This window comes from Oryx dammah, unplaced genomic scaffold (assembly GCF_014754425.2).
Source record: "Oryx dammah isolate SB20612 unplaced genomic scaffold, SCBI_Odam_1.1 HiC_scaffold_25, whole genome shotgun sequence".
NCBI lineage: Eukaryota > Metazoa > Chordata > Mammalia > Artiodactyla > Bovidae > Oryx > Oryx dammah.
Window position 1 is genome coordinate 43,883,145 of NW_024070209.1, and position 18,326 is coordinate 43,901,470.

The 18,326-nt window shown below is 43.6% G+C and overlaps 2 protein-coding genes across 3 annotated transcripts in view; both read right to left on the minus strand.

The window, feature by feature from the left end:
* Positions 1-8,745, minus strand: part of CCDC138 (coiled-coil domain containing 138) — a 29,207-nt gene extending 20,462 nt beyond the window's left edge. The window contains exons 1-7 of the mRNA XM_040224188.1: positions 8,639-8,745; positions 8,159-8,216; positions 7,670-7,786; positions 5,088-5,210; positions 3,045-3,232; positions 2,211-2,369; positions 146-265 (exon numbers count right to left, since the gene is read on the minus strand). Coding sequence (XP_040080122.1) covers positions 146-265; positions 2,211-2,369; positions 3,045-3,232; positions 5,088-5,210; positions 7,670-7,786; positions 8,159-8,216; positions 8,639-8,731 — 858 coding nt within the window. The 5' untranslated portion in view covers positions 8,732-8,745. The remainder of the gene's footprint in view (positions 1-145; positions 266-2,210; positions 2,370-3,044; positions 3,233-5,087; positions 5,211-7,669; positions 7,787-8,158; positions 8,217-8,638) is intronic.
* Positions 8,746-9,568: 823 nt separating this feature from the next.
* Positions 9,569-18,326, minus strand: part of RANBP2 (RAN binding protein 2) — a 59,091-nt gene continuing 50,333 nt past the window's right edge. Inside the window, exons 25-30 of one of the 2 annotated variants that reach the window (XM_040224189.1) lie at positions 16,365-16,569; positions 15,719-15,820; positions 12,534-12,679; positions 11,549-11,822; positions 11,097-11,431; positions 9,569-10,767 (exon numbers count right to left, since the gene is read on the minus strand). In XM_040224189.1, coding sequence (XP_040080123.1) covers positions 10,462-10,767; positions 11,097-11,431; positions 11,549-11,822; positions 12,534-12,679; positions 15,719-15,820; positions 16,365-16,569 — 1,368 coding nt within the window. In that variant the 3' untranslated portion in view covers positions 9,569-10,461. The remainder of the gene's footprint in view (positions 10,768-11,096; positions 11,432-11,548; positions 11,823-12,533; positions 12,680-15,718; positions 15,821-16,364; positions 16,570-18,326) is intronic. The other variant, XM_040224190.1, reaches the window with a different exon arrangement.

The following is an 18,326-nucleotide window of genomic DNA, read 5'->3' on the forward strand; positions in this document are numbered from 1 at the left end:
AGTATTTTATAATAAAGCTAACAAATAAAGATGATAATCAAGGTTTTCTCTACACAGAATATGCTCTAAGATTCTGACTTGAACTGGTTAATCTATACAGTTCTGAGAACGTCTCATAATCTAACACAGATAAACTAGGTCTTACCTGTTTCTTTAAACTATCATTCAATCCTTTCAATGCATCAAAGGAAGACCTCAGCCTTTTGCTTTCCTTATTTCTCTCTTTAAGAACTTCAGTTAAGTGCTCAACTTCCGCATCATGTTGCTAGGAGGGAAAAACAGAGATTCAGCATCACTAATGCTACTGAACCCAAGTTACATATAAATTACAACTCCCTGGGGCTTCCCCGGTGGCTCAGTAAATAATCCATCTGCCAATGCAGGAGACAAGGGTTCAGTCTCAGATCTGGGAAGATCCTACATGCCTCAGAGCAACTGAAGCCCTCCCTTCCAGCACAACTACTGAGCCTGTGCTCTAAGTCTATGCTCCACAGCGAGAAGTCACTGCAATGAGAAGCCGCCTGCACACTGCAACTAGAGAGTAGCCCCGCTCATCACAACTAAAGAAAAGCTGGTGCAGCAACCAAGACCCAGTGCAGCCAAAAACAAATATATAAAATTACAAGAAATAAATAAAAAATAAAAACTAGGCTTAAAAAAAAAAATTACAACTCCTTGAATCACAAGGATTTTAATCAGTATATTTAAGCATAATGGCTGACACTGCAAGTAATTTCTAAAAACTGGATAATCAACCAAGTTAATAACAAAACATTAAAAATATGTTAAATACCTATTAAAACATATTACACAAATTAAGTAGCATTAAGGCTATTTTCTGGTCCTGCTCAGAAAAATCTCCAACAGAAACTCACTGAAATAATTTCTGACATCATGGAATGATAAAGGAGTTCTGATCCTTTTAGGAGACTAGTTAATTATTCATAGCTTTGTGAATTAAAATTTAAGGTTTAAATTAGCCCTCTGGAGAAGAAATATTCCACACATAGAACTGTTCTCATAAATTAGCTAAAATTGTTGTACATCTCAGAAAACTTAAATACATAATAAAATTTCCTGAGCCCCAAACGATTTGACTTTCCTTAACCAGTTTCATAAATATTAAAATAAATTTCCCCTATAATTATATTCAAATAAGAGCACGTTTAGATTTGCAAATACTTGCATAGTTTCTTTCACTTTTTACTCTCAGATTTATTCATAATCTATTAAAACAAGTAAATTTCCCAAGAAATCAAGAAACTGATTTCCTTCTTCCAAGTAATCATCCAGGTCCCGCTAAAATAAAGCAGTTAGCTTTATACTTCCTATGGGCAGCAAAGAGACAAATCCAGAGAGAAAGAACCAAGGCTGAAATGAAGATGGAGTGCACGGAAAATCCAAGCTCGTTTAAAAAAAAAATCAGCTGTGTGAAATTTTACGATTACATTAAACGACTCCTTAAATAACTCAGACATGGCCACAAAGACAACACTTATTTTAAAAGTAATATTAACATTCTCAACTGCACACATTTTCCACCTCCAGAAGATATTAAGACCATTTGACATGGGTTCCTTTTCCAGAAGGATAAGCCCATTGCGCTCTGCTTCTCTTACTGATCACAACTAAAGCCACACAAAAAACCACAGAAAGCAACTACTAAGGAAAGTCAAAGGAAAACAAGCAGGGAGTTGCAGGAAGGAGGAAAAACCTGGGCAAACAACCCTCGAGGGGCTCTGTTTCCCCATTTCTCCAGTGGCCTTGCCCCACGGCAGGCCCTGGCCCTGCTAATTGCAGAGAAATGGCTTTGCTTTCTAGGGCTGGAAACAGGAAGAGGGGACCCATGATCCATGGACGTGCTCAAATCCAGCTCAGCCCTGAGCTGGTGAAAGCAAGGGGCAGAGACAGGAGCTCAGTTGACAGGAGCTCACCCCAACCCCCGCCTAACACCCCACAGGTATGTTAGGGACCCAGAGCATCACAGCAAAGGCTGAGAAGCCCAGCTTCAGGCTCCCAGTGGTGCCTGCACCACACAGGCTCCAGAACAATGGCAAAGGCTCTGGAAACTGAGTGAACATGACAAGACACAGCCTGAGCCCAGCTAGGCACAGTACCATCAGGCTTCCAGAGGCTACGCTAGGATCCCAGGTATGAGCCACATCCAGAGGAGTGTTGCAACTGGCCTCTGCAGTCAGTGCCGCGCTCACCTCCTTCATGATCTGGAACCTCATGAGGACCTCTTCTCTGACGTCTTTCACTTCACTCAAGGCACCTTCATGTCTGAAGAGCAGCTCTTCCCTCTCGACCAGAAAACGTTCTCGCTTCTGAAGCTCCTCAGCGAATTCCTGCTGGACTGCGGTCTCACACTGTGGGGAAGGATAGAATTAGCGCTCCGGGAAGCTCACTCCACTGAGCACGAGCCAGGGGAGTGCAGAGCGACGACCACATAGCACGCGGGAACCCTGCAGGCCACCAATGCCGGGATCGGCCAGGAGACTCCAGCGTGAGGACCTGAGAGAATCCAGGGCGAGGACCTGAGAGAATCCAGGGTGCAGACAAGGGGAGCATCATGGGGAGACCCCTCACTTTCCCTCCTGGCTCCCCATCGCTCCTGGGAAGAACGCCTCACACCTGCAGAAGAGCCCCTCCAACATTCCCCCTCCAATAAGCAGAGCAGGCTCCAGTGGAGCCCAGAAATCCTCTCACGTCCCCTACATTCCCACAGCCATGCGAGCCTCCCCCAGGCCCATCAGCTCCCACAGCCTCTGAGCAAAACAGAGGGCGAGGCCGTGGCCTTACAAAGGGAGGCTGGGCTTCCAGTGCCTTGGCCTCCTGACCTCCCACCTGGACAAACTTCTCTAAAACACTGTCCTGGTTGGCTGCACCCTCCTCAGTGCACTTCAGTCTAGCCTCAACTCCCGTCCCCCGTGAACCAGCTTCCGTATCACTGACCCTCAGGTCCGCTCCAGCCCTGGCTGCACCCGTCCCTCCCTTTGGTCCCCTCCTCCCTGGCTGCCATCCGGGCAGCACTGAGCCCACACCTGCAGCTTCTGGTGAATCTGGAGCAGCTCGTCGTAGATCTGGCTGACCTGACGGGGCAGCAGGCCTGGCTTCCGTGGGGCCCTGGACGCAGGGGAGCCAACATGCTTGGAAGGGGAGTTGCTGCCATCACTACAATAGTCAGCCCAGCTCCTTGAACGTGAGGCCACATTAGCTGGCCAGGCATTGGCAAAGAGAACAAAATTTAAATTAAAAACTTAGTTTACAGTTTTAAATATCCTCATTGTATTGTTAAAATGTTTCAAGTACGATATGAAAAAAAGGAGGACTCAGCCAACAGTTTACACTTAGAAAATCTGGGTGAAAGCCATCCAGAAATTCTCTGTGGCCTTTTTGCAACTTCTCTGTAAATCTAAGACTATTTAAAAAATGAGTGGGTTAATTGCTGTGACAAAGAGATGGAGAGTTACCTCAGGAGCCTTGACATGTGCCCTTTGCTCCCTTACACCAAACTAACCACCAATCCAGTGTTCATCACTGCTCCACTTCTTTTGACATTTAAAAAATTGTTTTGCTTGTTTTAAAACTTTATGTGATGTCTGTAATTAATCATATAATTACATAATCTCTATAACCTCTTCTGTTAAACACCGTACTCCTGTGTTAATGACGGCAGCAGGTTCATGACCCTCCATGGCTTTAGCCTTTGACAATACCTTGTGACCGCCAAGCTGCACTGTCTGCACAGAGGCTGGGTAGCCTTGCTCCTGGCAGCCATGGTGAGAGCTCCTGCCGTTACTGTGCACATTCAACTGTGTGTCCGACTCTTTGAGACCCCATGGACTGTAGCCCACCAGGCACCTCTGTCCATGGGATTCTCAGGCAAGAATAGTGGAGTGGGTTGCCACGCCCTCCTCTAGGGGATCTTCCCAATCTAGGCATCAAACCCTTGTCTCTTAAGTCTCCTGTATTGGCAGGTGGGTTCTTTACCACTAGCGCCATCTGTGATGCCAAATCAGTTACCAAAGTACCCCCTGCTCCCACAACCCTAGCAGTGGAGGTCAGCCCCTCCCGCATTGCTCCTCCCCAGCACTGGGCTGTCAGCACTCATGCTCTGCTCACAATGAGCAATAACTTTCACCTGCACTGGCCCACAGCTGAGGAGGAGCCCCTGGCTTTAAGGAGGGGGTCTCCATGGTACCCCCCATCTTGGACAGACTTGGGGAGCCAAGATAAAAAATAGGAATTTTTAAAAAAGAAAGTGTTTCCTGTTCCCCAGCTCCACAAGCACCCTTCAAGGGAAATGCTCCATGCTCTGACTGTCTCCCCAGGCTCCCAGCCCATCAGCTCCGGGCCAGAATATTCCTTAGTTCTATTAACTTTTAAACACACTTAACATTTTGTATATTTTATCCTGTATTCTCAGTTGTTTCCAGTGGGAAAATCTACCACACACATGCAGTCAGGTACACAGAGAGCAACTGCTGACTCAGGGTGAAGGAGGCCAGGCCTCAAGTGACCTGGCCTGTTTTCCTAAAAGGTATAAGGGTTAGTCACCTACTACCACAATCTTAGGGCATCCCAGGTGGCTCAGTGGTAAAGAATCCGCCTCCCAATGCAGGAGACATGGGTTTAGTCCTTGGGCTGGGATCCTCTGGAGGAGGAAATAGCAACCCACTTCAGTATTCTTGCCTGGGAAATTTCTTGGACAGAAGAGCCTGGAGGGCTACAGTCTGTGGGATCACAAGAGAGTCAAACACGACTTAGCAACTAAACAGCAACCACAATCCTACTTCCTAAGAAATACCAACAAGAAAAAGAACTGAAAAGATTATAATATTCATGGATTATTGTTATTTTTGATAAACTTCGATGGTGTGGAAATTCTATTGGAAAATCATTAAGTTTATTTTCCTATTCTCCTTTAACTTAATGACAAGCACAGCAACCAGTTCATGGCTTGGGCCCAGGACAAAGAAATGAACACATTGAGAACTAGGGTTACCACTGCGGGGTAAGCTTTAGTGCCCTACTTGACAGAGCTGCTGTTTAAATGACTGTTTTGAAATGAGCATTTCTCTTACCTTTGTCTGTCTCTTTAAAGGACTGCCTGTTTATTCTGGAGGTACTAACTCGAGAGTCACTGCCCGTGAACTCTTCTTCTGTTTCTGGTTCTTTCAAATCTTGAAAAGAATCCAGTTCATCATCTAGGCTTTAAAGAAAAAATCAATCACAGCATTCTGGAAGATTTCTACAGCCATTTAAAGAAGGGGAGACTGCTTCAATTATTAGCAGCATAACAATTGAAAAAAACATAACAAGTAAACATTTTTTAAAATGCAAAAGGAAAAACTGTAAACTACCAGTCATGACGCTAAAAACTCACATGTGTGAACTTTCCTCACATTCAGACATGCGCAACTGCAAAGTACACCCTTCCTCCTGACCCTGTATTGCTGTGAGGTGGATTGAACAGGCTCTGTATCTCTAATTCCATTAACAACTACAAGAACGAGTGTTGAAGGTGGGGAAACTGAATCTAAAGTTAAATAACCGACAGGGTAACTGACAGGTGACATAACTAGCAAAAGGTGAAGCAGAACTAGAATCCCAGATGTTCTCTCCAAAAAGATCATTTGAATGTTGGCATTTCCAGAGCCAGCTGTTCAAAGGGAATACGCTGTAAGTCACAAAAGATAACTTAAATTTTTCAGGAATTCTTTGGCAGTTCAGTGGTTAGGACTCTGTGCTTTCACTGCCTAGGCTCCAAATTTAGTCCCTGGTCTGAGGACTAAGATCTCAGAAGCTTTGCAGCACTGCCATAAAGAAAGAAAAATAAATTCTAGCAGCTACTTTAAAAACATAAAAAGACATGAAATTTTAACAGTGTATTATATTTAATCCAATATATCTAAAAGATAATCATTTTAGCATACAATCAATATTAAAAATAAGATACTTTACATTCTTTTATCTATCTTGAAAATGCAGTGTTTATTTTTTACTTACAGCACAACTTAGTTCAGACCAGCCCCTTTTCAAGCACTCGACAGACAAAGGTGCTGGGCAGCCCTGTAATTCCACACTAGATCACAACAAGGGACTGGTGGGAAAACTGTCCAAAGTTAAAACCGTTCGCAGTCCTAAAGCTTCAACTTGACACCATACCCAGACCATTTAAAGAAGATAAAACTATCAGTTCAATATAAGAAAATAACTTCCATGAACTTATAACTTCTAGCAGTTTTCTTTCTCTATAATCAAACTTGGGACAGCAGGGAGACCAAACCAGTCAATTCTAAAGGAAATTATCCTGCATATTCACTGGAAGCACTGATGCTGAAGCTCCAATACTCTGGCCACCTGATGTGAAAAGCTGATTCACTGGAAAAGACCCTGATGCTGGGAAAAACTGAAGGCAAGAGGAGAATGGGGCAACAGAGGATGAGATGGTTGGATCACTGACTCAACGCATGTAAGTTTGAGCAAACTCAGGGAGATGATGGACAGAGAAGCCTGTGTGCCGCAGTCCATGGGGTCACAAAGAGTCGAACGTGACTTAGCCACTGAACAACAAGCACAACAATAATCAGACTACCCATGTTTACATCTTTCTTTAAAAAACATTTATTTGGCTGTGTTGGATCTTAGTTGTGGCATACGAAATCAGCTGTTCCGCAGCATGTGGGATCTCAGTTCCCCAACCAGAGATCCAACCCACATTCCCTGCATTGCAAGGTGGATTCTTAATCACTGGACCACCAGGGAAGTCCCCTCACGTCCATGTCCACATCTTGACTCCAGAGCAACTAGATGACTCTGTGAGTGCCAAAGGAGCCCACGGCGACGGTGATGACGACAGTGGTGCACCTGAGTGCCCTTCTATGTACTGAACAGCATTCTAAGTGCTTCACATGGACTAATAACCAGAAAATGAAACAGTGCAAGCTCCAAGATATCAATCACAGTCAACAACAGATATTTCAGGCACAATGTTTTTTTCCCTCTCCACAATTACCTCAACGCTTGTCTTTGTATATGTCCACAACTTTAGAGTTTAACATCATTTCAAAATGCTTCTTCGCTTTCGATACCTTAGCATTTCTTTCTGCCACATATTTTTGGCATTAATAATATTCAGCTGAGAACATTATTTCACCTTACCTTCTACCGGTTTTACCCAGAGTAAAAACTCTACAAAACTGCTGACCCCTCACAGCCCAGCAGCACATGGTGTAATATTCTGTAGGCCCCAGTCCCAGGGCTGACCTCTCCCATCTCTCTCTGCTACCTAGGTACAGCACAGTGCTTACCACAGCAGGAGATACACCATACCGACTGCTTCTGAACAAACTTGTAGTCATTTTTATCTTAGTTCCTTATTAAAAAATAAATAAGAGAGCAAGGCCTTCTTTTGGGTCCTGGATGAAGAGCCATCTGTCCTGCAGTGTAAGTAACCCTGCATTATGTCTGCAAACAGGACGCTAGGCGTGTGGTTCCATCAAATGCTCAGGAACTAGCGCCCAGTCTCCTCCACCGCCCAGCGGGCTCCCCACCGCCGATGCCTTCTTCCACAGACAGGCGCACACCAGGCAGCCTCCGCACCCCCCCTTGCTTTCGCGATACCCAGGGACGGAGGGGGGACCCCCAGCAGGACTCGGGGTACCTTGCCAATTCACCGTGAGGACACCGCGGGGGGACGCGGGGCGCCGCCTCCTCTCGTCAGAGAAACATCTCAACGACGGACCGACTTTATCTCCGCAGGAGAAGATGTCCAAATCCTCTGTGAACAGGAGGGAAGGCAGCCGAGGCGGCTCAGTAAGGTCCGGCACCGACCACCTAGTTGTCGGCTCCGCAGAGGTCTCCCGTCTGCGTCTCCGCGACACCGGCTTCCAGCAGACTGGCCTCCGGGCCGACGGTCAAACAGCGCGTAGTTCATCGCCTCTCCCGCCCCCACCCCGCACGCGATCGAGGCAGGGACCCGGTACCGACGACCCTGTTCCGCGTCGGAACAGAAAGACCCAGTGGGCAGGCCAAGTCCCCGAGGGCTCAACACAGTGCTGTTTCCTCTGATGCGCTCTAAGCATTGAACTCACACGATAAACTACCTACATCTGCGGCCTGCGGGGAACAAACAACCCAGCCGCCGCCCTACCTGGGGTGCGGGGAGGCCGCCGCCGCCGCTCCGCCACGTCCTGCCGCCGGCGCCCCGGCTGGAAGAGAGGATGGAGAGGTGACCGGGGCGGATCCGTCCCCCGGCCCCTGTCTCCTTCGACTCCTGGAACCCCGGCCGCGCGGCGCCCCCTCCCGCCGCGCGACACGCACGCCGGACCCCCGCACACGGGCGGCCCCCGCGGACCCACCGGGCACCTTGGGGCACCGGGCCCCAGCACCTTGCGGCGTGAAACCGACTCGGACTCACCGCCCAGTGGCGGGACTGACGAAGCTGCGACCCTCACCCAAGTCTTCGCGGGGAACGCCTGCGCGCGTTCCCGCGGTGACGCGCATCGATCCTCCGAAGCGCGTGCCCGCCGGGAGCCCGCTCCCCCCACGCCACCGCCAGGGGTCCCGCCTCGCGCCCACTCTCCAACCTGCAGATCCGGCTACCCGCGAACCTGGCAGGGCCGGGCCTCACCTCGCTAAGGCAACCGCCCGCCAGGCCGTAGCGGCTTTTGAGGCGCTCCACCACCAGATCTTGCCCCGGCGGCTTCACGACTCTGGGCTCCATGGCCGCGACCGACGTCGTCTCCCTGGCAACAGCGCGCGGCGGGGCGGGGCTGCGTGAATATGCGCCGTGACGCACGACACGCCCCGCCCCCGGCAGGGACGCTGACTCGTGCTTCTTGGGGAACAGCCCTCCGACTCGTGGAGGGGCGGGCATTGCGGATGCGTGTTACGACGCGCGTACACCCCGGCTCCCGCTTGCCGTCGGCGCGGACGCCTTTGGGCTTGTACGTGTTCGCGGCCCGTGGGGGCGAGATGCGAGCCGGCGCGCGGCGTCATCATTTCCTTTCCTTCCCGAAGGTCGCGCGCGTTCCGCTGGAGTCGGGTCGAGGCGCCATCCAGGTGCATCTTTCTCGTACGCAGCTCAGACTTGTCCTGGCTGAAGTTGGTTTCAGCTAGAGCGTTCGTTTCCAAACCTGGATCCACGAGCCCTCGGGACCGGCGCGTATGCACACCCCCCCAACACAGACACACACAGACACACACACACACACACACGGGGGTCGCGGTAAGCAGGTGCTGCCCCAGGACAGCCTGTTTCCAGACCCCAAACAGCGCGACAGCCCCGCAGTCTGAGCACACCGCCAACGGGGGCTGCGACGTGCACAACGTGCTCGGGGGACTCCGAGGTCCTACACTGAGCAGGCTGACAAGAATGTCCCCCCTGTTGTCCAACTTTTTCCACTAGCCATTTCCAAGTAGGTGTTCAGTATATACCCGACTTGAAAACAGTCCTTTCCTTGGGAGCTCTGGAAATTAGGTGGCAGTCTGAGTTTACAGATACTTAATTATTCTTACTTTGGTTCTAGAATGAACAAACAATTAAGATGCACAAGTAATGAATTTTTTAAATATCATGGCTGTTAACAATTGTCACTTTATTTTTGCTACAAAATTCACCAGAAAAAGGTACTGCAACAATCTAGTATAAAGCAAATCTTTAACCAAAGAACATGGTATAGACCTGTTTTAAAATACTCATACTTTATCACAATAACTGCAAGGAAAAATTCAAGTTCTATCAGAACCAATGCAGTTTGAGGTAGTAGAAACAGATGACAGAAAGGTTTTTTAAAAAATCTAATGACTCAACTTAAAATGTAAAAATTAATTTAATACCTTTGAAAGGGCGCAGGAAGCTACATATTTTAAGGAAAGAAGGTACTCTGCTTAAAAGATAATTTAACTATACAGGAGGTGCAAGAATTTATAGAAGAGCACTTTGGTTAAGTCTCTGCCCTCTGTGGTTCTACCCATTTACAAGTGAATCTGTTCATAACTGAACACACCAATAGTTAAAATCACCAAATATAGTCCAAATCTGAAATAAAAATTATCCAAGTCATGGTCCCTTTATTCAAACAGTAAGTATATCCATGCAGGAAGTCTAATATCTTAAAAGGAACTAAAATTAAATTGCATATATCATATTCTTTCAATAGTTTGAGAAGGTCTATTGCTTTTAACAAGATTAGTATTCCATTTTAATACAAATATGTCAGGAGTACATAAACACAAGTACACCTGAAAATACACCAGTGTTTAAACTTTTATTTCACACCATGCAAGGTCAATTATAACACATTAGAAAGTGACAACAGCTATAAGCTGCAATTTTACATTTGTACATTGGAGTCCATTTTCAAAAGCTGAACATAATTACCATGTTGTCAAAACAGCTAGGCCTCAATTCAACTTTTATACAGGTAAAATTTACTATGGAAAACAATGATTTTATATCTGTCCACAATCTGTGATAATAATTCTTCGACTAACAGACCCTTTAGGAGAACCAAATGACTCAATCTTTTTCACAGTATCCATACCATCTTTAACAAACCCAAATACTACATGCTTCAAGTCCAAACATTCTGCTTCTTTCAGTGTTATGAAAAACTGAGAATTATTGGTGTCCTGGCCTCGATTAGCCATTGATAGTAAACCAGGACCTGTATGTTTCACATTAAAATTTTCATCTTCAAATTTATCTCCATAAATGGACCGTCCTCCTGTTCCATCATGTTTTGTGATATCTCCCCCCTGAAAAAAAGATTTCAATTAACAGGAATCCCAAATAAAACATTAAAACACATACAGAACTAACCACTGAAGGGTGGGTCCTAAATACCCAACTTCTCTGAGAATGCAGTTTAAAAACTAAGAAATTTGTGAAAGGAAACAAGAATGAAAAGATCTTTTCCCACCCTTAATTTCTATCAGGTTCAAGGCATTAGAAATATGAACGCTTTTAGGCTGCAAGTTCTTCTGGGGATAGAAGCTGGGGGTGTGGAAAAGCTACAGTCTACAATTACAGGTAAGGAGAAACACTCAGATTTCCCACACTGGTGTGATGCACACTTAAGACTTACTTGGCAAACAAAATCTGGAATCACTCTGTGGAATATGGAGCTCTTGAAACCAAAGCCCTTCTCTCCAGTGCACAGTGCTCTGAAGTTCTCAGCAGTTTTAGGAACAATGTTTGAAAATAATTCCATGGTTATACGTCCCAGGGGCTCATCATCTGCACAAATGTCAAAAAACACCACAGGATTTGTCTCCTTTGAGAACTCCGCTGTCAGTGATACCTGTCCTTTCTGGGGTTTCAATAAATTCTGTTGACATTCTTCAAATTTTTTCTTGAAACAATCAGCCATTTCTTTAGTTTTAAATCTCACTGCAAGCTGTTCCACTTTGGCTTCTCCATCTGTTAAACAACACAATGGCCTTAGTGTTAAAATAACTTTAATAAATTGTTTTATATATTTGTTGTCGATTTAGAAAAGTCAAAAAACTGGAAAGTAGCATTGAATGCAGAGCTCACCAGCATAATCTGAGGCAGTCCAAACTAAAGCATTGTTGGAAACATTTAAGGGTTTCAGTTCCATCGTCTTGGTGATGACGTGGTTCGCACACACTTTGAACACCTGGTCTCTCCGCATCAGAATCCGAAAGTAATTCTTCACCGTGTGCCAGAGGATCTTCATGTCTCCAACGCCACGCTCCTTCCACTGACTGGCCTCTCGATCCCACCTGTAAAGTTTGGCTCTCTCTTTAAATAAAATTTCTTCATCTTCTTCTCCAGATTTTACTTCTACCTGTGACAGGAGATGAAATTACCTATAAGCTGCTGCTTATAAAATACTCATAACAAATTCCAAAGATCCAAATTCCTTAACACACTGACATGAACAGAATTTGAAAAGAGTTAACATCCTAGGGTTACTATACAGCGGATTCGGATGAGGCAGGAAAGATTTGTCATTAAAAGTTTTCTTTGTACTTATTAACATCCATCCTCTTTTTGGAAATCAAATACAATCTTTTATAGGAGAGAAGAGGTTAAAAAAAAAAATCTTGTTCTTCAAGAAAAATACTATCTACTGATTGAGGTTCAAACTGATAAAAGTAATTTGCCTAAAATAACATTCCTGTCTAGAAAAAGTACAATATACTTTTTATTGAAAGGACTGTGGCGAATATGAGCTTAGATGGGTTTTTAATATTTTGCTCCTTCAATTATGTTATTGAAAACAAACAGGAAAAAATTAAGTTCTTCCCAACAATTTCACACAGAATTTTCCAAATAACATTTGTATGTAAATTTTTTTACAAGGATGATTTACATTTTAAGATTGAACTTAAAAAAAAAAAAAAAAAAGATTGAACTTGTAATAAAGAGCTTCCATTTGTAATGGTCAATATTCTGAAAGAAATGCAAACAAGGTCAGCCCTACAAATCAAGCCCATGTCAAGTTTTAAACTTAAAATGTGAAGTTAGTATAAGGTTTTTACGCTTTAATATTTACCTCTGGTAGTGACACTATTGGTTCAAAATGGATATCTTCATTATGAACTACCTCTTCATCACTACCATCTTCATCTTCGCCAACTTTACCGGTTGACTGTGCTCCAAACACTGCTGCTCCAGTATTTGCCCACTGGAAATTTTTATCTGATGAATAAATTAGGATATTTAAACAGTGATATCTATTTTAATAAGCTTTTAATCCCCATCACAGTAGTTTATGAATGAATTTAATTTCCAATGATGTGACATACTTCTAATAAAAATGCTTAAAACTGTATTCTCCTGGCAAGTTAAGCTCAAGTGGTGAGCACAAAGGAGTGTAGTAACGTTTATGCCTGGGTATACAGACAGGGTTGTCTAAGCCTTAGGTCTTTGTGACACTGAACTTTTAGTAATGAAGCAGGTTCTTCATTCAAAGTACATCCTTTGAAACCTGAAAACACAGCTCAGCTCCAAGGGTAGTTTATTTCATAAAACATTCTATTACATGAAAAAAGTAACTTTAGAGCCTAAGAATTTTCTCCAAGAGGCCAAATCTGCTACTTTCAAAGTAGACTGAATACAAGTTGGTAACTTCTCCATGGAGGGAGAGCTTCAACTTCTTGCCCAGGTGGCACTGGTGGCCCCAGGAGCAGCTCACTGAGCCCACCCCCACCCCACCCTCTCTCAAGCAACACCAGGCTTAATGGGTGAAAAGGCTCCCCACTCCTATGCAGAGGAACAAAAACTTTTCCCTCCCTCACACCCTGGAGAAGGTAAACACTAAATGCTGTTTTTTCCACATCTCAACTGTGACAACCCAGCCTGCTAATATTAATACATTCCCCACTATCTTAGAGGAAAGAAACCTCTCAGGTCTTCATCACTTTGCTGACTGACAAACCACTGCTCTCTAATCCTACATCTGATACAAAAACTCAGGAGAAGGCAAAAATTGTCACAGATCAGTTAAAAACTCAGCACCTTGAAGAAAGAACAAAATGAGTGTCTAATGAAACAGTAAATTCTTCTAAGACAGGTTTAACGGGGAGAAAAAAAACAGGAAAAAAAAAAGTTGTATGAATAAATAGCAAATGAATGCTCAAACAAAAGTACCATCTCAGATTGTGTGGGGGCTTCCTGAGAATAGTAAGCATAGACCTAGTTGATTCATAGGTGTAAGGCTTGAAAGGCACTTGTTCAGGAACTCCCAAGCAGAAAAAAATTTTCAATTACTCCAATACCCTGAGACATATGGCAGAAAATCTCAAAATTCCTCTAAAGCAATGGTTCGTAACATTGGATGCATATTAAAATCACACCAACAGCTCCTATGAAATACCAGTGCCTGGGTCCTACACCCAGAGCCCAACATGACTTAACTATCAAGTGTTTCACCCACCCCTTTAAAAAGCTCCCAGGAATTCTAATATGAAGCAGAGAACTGAAAACCACTGCTCTAAAGGGGCAGGAAAAAGAATTTATTCAGTAAAAGTATAAAGATAAGTCTGGTAATAATCAATATCAACAACTGTATTCTAGGTAGCAATACCTAGGAAGCTTCCACTCTGGGTTTAATGGAAACATTACAAAATCTCAAGGAAATATGATAAAATGTCAGGCACAGGGAAGCAGCAGATAAACAGCTGTTTCTTATTTTCTTAGTTTCCGTATGAAATATTACACAAAGACAGAGTGACTGGTCGACCTGTGTGAAGACGACTTTCAGGAGAAACAGAGAAAAAAGGAACAAAAGAAAAGAAAGTGAGACAAAAATAAAATGAACAGATGAAGAAAAAGCAATCACCACAGAAATAACACATACTAGAAGAGGAGAAAGAAAAGACTCCTCTGGACTTAAAACAAAACCAAAACAAAAAGTTTAAGGTCAAAAAGGTCCACACAAGGCCAAAAATATGTTTGAGAAGCAAAAAATCATTCTGATGAAACTGACCTTCATTAAAAAAAAAATTTAAATCCTACAAGCTCTTAGTCAAAGGCTAAAGTATTAAAAATTTACAAATGTGAAAACTCTCCCTGAAAATATATGAAACGGATTCCAGGGGATTTTCAGTACAAAATACTATTCTGTGCTTATATTAATAGCACAATATAATTAAATAAAGTAGACATTCAATACATAAGAAAACTAATAATTTAAAGGAAAGTAATGACAAATCTGGAGATAAAAAAATAAAAGGAGAACTGATAAAACCAAAAGCTACTTCTTTGAAAAGATAAAGCACAAATTCCTGTCAGCTCTAAGGACACAAACTAAAAGGTGTAGCTTGGGGAAAAAAAACAGCTTGGTGGATAATCTCACTGAATCAGCAGGTAACTCAGGGCAAGCCTCCCACACAGATCTGGAGCTGTGTGATGTCAGCTTTACTGCACAACACTGACGGAGTATCAAGCAACCTAACACATCAGCTTTTATTTGGCTTTTCATTGGTGGGTAATTGCACCCATTCTATTGCTGTATTTGCTGACCTATTATCCTGTGACTTCAAACTACTAAATAAATTAAAAATAAAGCAATGTGACATCAATGAGGCTATGAATTCCAAAGTAACACAACATCTGAAGGTAATTTCTTAAAGTTTTATATATGTTTCTATAAATGACGGAACTGTGACACAAGCAAAATATGTGAGATGGAATAACACTATTTTGAATTAATCATGTAATTATATATCTTCAATAAAATTTATTCTGCAAATCATCAATTCAATTTAGGTGGTGCTGTAATTTGTTATATGATAGATATTTAAGAATAGGAAAATACGGTATATCATAAACAAGGAAAAGGATTATTTTCTACAAATGATACCAAAACAGACCAAAACTAGAAAAACCACTGGAAAGGATGGGAAAGCTCAGTTATAAATTAGCACAACCCTTATATGAAAAATACAATCAAGGATAATGCAAAAATAGAAAACTTCAAAGTCATCTCCTAAACAATTATAGATGCACATCTTGAAATATTAGCAAATCAAAAGTATACCTAGAAGAACAATCCCAAAGTTACTCCAAAACTGGAGGGAGGGTTCTGCATTTCAGGATGGGCAAGACTAGCACAAGTTACAATGAATTAAGAGAAAATTCTTGGTGAGCGACAACCCTGCAACGAAGGACTCACCCTCCAGGGGTGCCCACTTCTATAACACAGTCACTGAAGCCTCTCTCTCCTCCTAATCTTACCTTTGGATCCAAAAGCAAAATCCCCAGAGTTACTGGAAGCCAAGTCCGCAAATGACAGCCCTGTGCCACTTCCGAATCCAAACGTAACTGTTTTGCTTTCCACTGGCAAAGGAAAAGAGCAACTTAGTATTTCATTTAACACAGGTCGAACATCAAAGATTTACCCAGGACCCAAAGGGAAGGCGTATGTGTGTGTGTATGCTGGGAGGGTAGGACCTGCTATACTACTGATGCGGTGGGGTGGGGTTAAGGAGTATTTATAATCTAGTTATTTCTCTGAAGAAACCTTACAAGTTTACAGGTACTATTTTTTCTCAATGAACAATACACCAGAAGCAGCATGCTCAAGATCATTAAAAAAATGAGATGTAGATCTATACTAAGTCAGATAGAGAGCTACACAGCTTCTGCTTCACATGGTCTAGTATCATCTAAACATTCATTCCAAGAAGGATTTCAGAAAATAGCTATGTAAAGATTCTGTGTTCACTAAGAAAATTGAATTACCTCATGCCCCTCTGTACATCTCAGTTTAAGAAAGGGAATTCCTGGATGTACATATGAAAGTATCGTCTCAGAAGCACAGGTGTACCTTATGCAGAAATTCATGCCTACAAGGTTGCTATAAACATACACCAAATTTTACCTTGGCTTGTAGAATCTGCATCATTTTCCTTTCTAGTAGATAAATCCACAGGTTTGTCAACAGTTCCAGAAGAAATTGATGGTGAATTAACAGATTTGGTAGTAAACTCCGGCTCTTCAGATTTACACAAAAATGGCACAGTCACTTTAGTGTCATCTGTACACATGCCATCAGCTGAGCTAGCTATGTTCTCGTCCTGGGATTTCTGCAAAGAGAAAGTAACAAATAACTATGCCATTAAATACTGAGTGACAAAAAGGATCATGTACTCAGTTTTACAATGAACAGATGATATGAAGTTCTGGACAAAATGGAGTAAGCATACTTTTCTCTCCACCATGTTACCTCCAGTCTCTCTAGCACCTGCAACCTAGCCTGAAAAGGACAAAGCAAGCAGAAGCCGCTGGGAAGTGGATAAGAGCAGGAGGACCAAGAATCTTGAGACATGAAGCAATGTGAAGTCTACCAGCAAGGAGCATCAGGTCTGGTGATCAGACCATGAATACTTCAGCTTCCAGGGGCCAGCCTATCCGGGTCCACAAGCCACAGCAGGAACATGAAAAGGCGCTGGCCTGAGCCAACTGACCCCGTAGTTGCTCCTGCTGGTGCTGAGCCACGAGCCCTGGCATATACTGATGGGGTGCTGCCACCAAGGATGCGGGCCCTGGGCCCTGGGGCCCGCTGTTCAAGCGGCCCACCCCCAGCCAACATGGCTAGTCCCTGCCTCGGGGGCCATCACTGCAAGGACTGAGAGCACACAACCTCCTCTGAAATTCCACCCCAGGGCAAACATGGCTTCCGGAAATGGACAATGCTGAGCAGGAGGATGGCTAGGCAGAGAAGAAAAGGGAGGTTATGACTGGGCCCCCTCACTGACCTGCTTCCTAATGCTTACAGGGTTGTCCCAACAAAAGAGCACTGAACCTGAGTGAAAGGGTTTCTAGCCGGAGCTGCTGGACAGCATCAAGAGACGAGATTTTTTCTCTGACTGTCCCCTCGTTATGGCATGTGGTCCCCAGGTATAAAAACGACTGGAGACAGGCAAAGTGACATCAGAAATCCTGGCCTTACCAAATCCACTTTTAATCAAGACCGTAAAATATGTCCTCTGAAGAAGACATATTTATAGTAAACTTCTGTTGTTTAACTTAGGATAAAAAAGCCTCTCAAGGCCTGAGGGACAGTCTGAAGAAGACATATTTACAGTAAACTTCTGTTGTTTAACTTAGGATAAAAAAGCCTCTCAAGCCCTGAGGGACAGTCTGGTAGTAAGAACCTGGTGGGTTTTCTCCTGTCCCCATACATCTGGAGAAGGAAATGGCAATCAACTCCAGCATTCTTGCCTGGAAAATCCCATGGACAGAGGAGCCTGATAGGCTACAGTCCATGGGGTCGCAAAGAGTTGGACATGACTGAGCAACTTCACTTTCACATACATCAACCCACATCCCCGCAGGGGTACAGAGCTGTCCAAGAAACTGGGGCTGCCAACAGCACAGATGGAAAAGCATCCAAGAAGAGTCGGCTTTCTCTGGCCAGGGATGGGGAATGTCATGAAATGATCTGTGTGTTGAAAGATCAGACAAACTCTGAAAAGCTTCTAACAATGTTCCAAGAGGTAAAGACAAATACTCTTAAGACAAATGAAAAGAGAGTTGTCAAACAAATATAAACCATAAAAGAAAATCCAAAAGGAATTTAGAATTGAAAAATACAACAGAAATTTAAAAATTACAGAATGCTCCATCGAACTACAGCAGCATACACTCCTCTCAAGTGCATATGGAACACTTAAGAAAGACCACGTTTTAGGCTAGAGAACAAACCTCAGCAAATTCAAGAGAACGGAAATCATACAAAGTATATGCTCAGTCCATAATGGAATTAAACTAACAATCACTATAGAAATATAGCTGGGAAAAAAATCTCCAAATATCTGGAGATTAAGCATTACACTTTTAA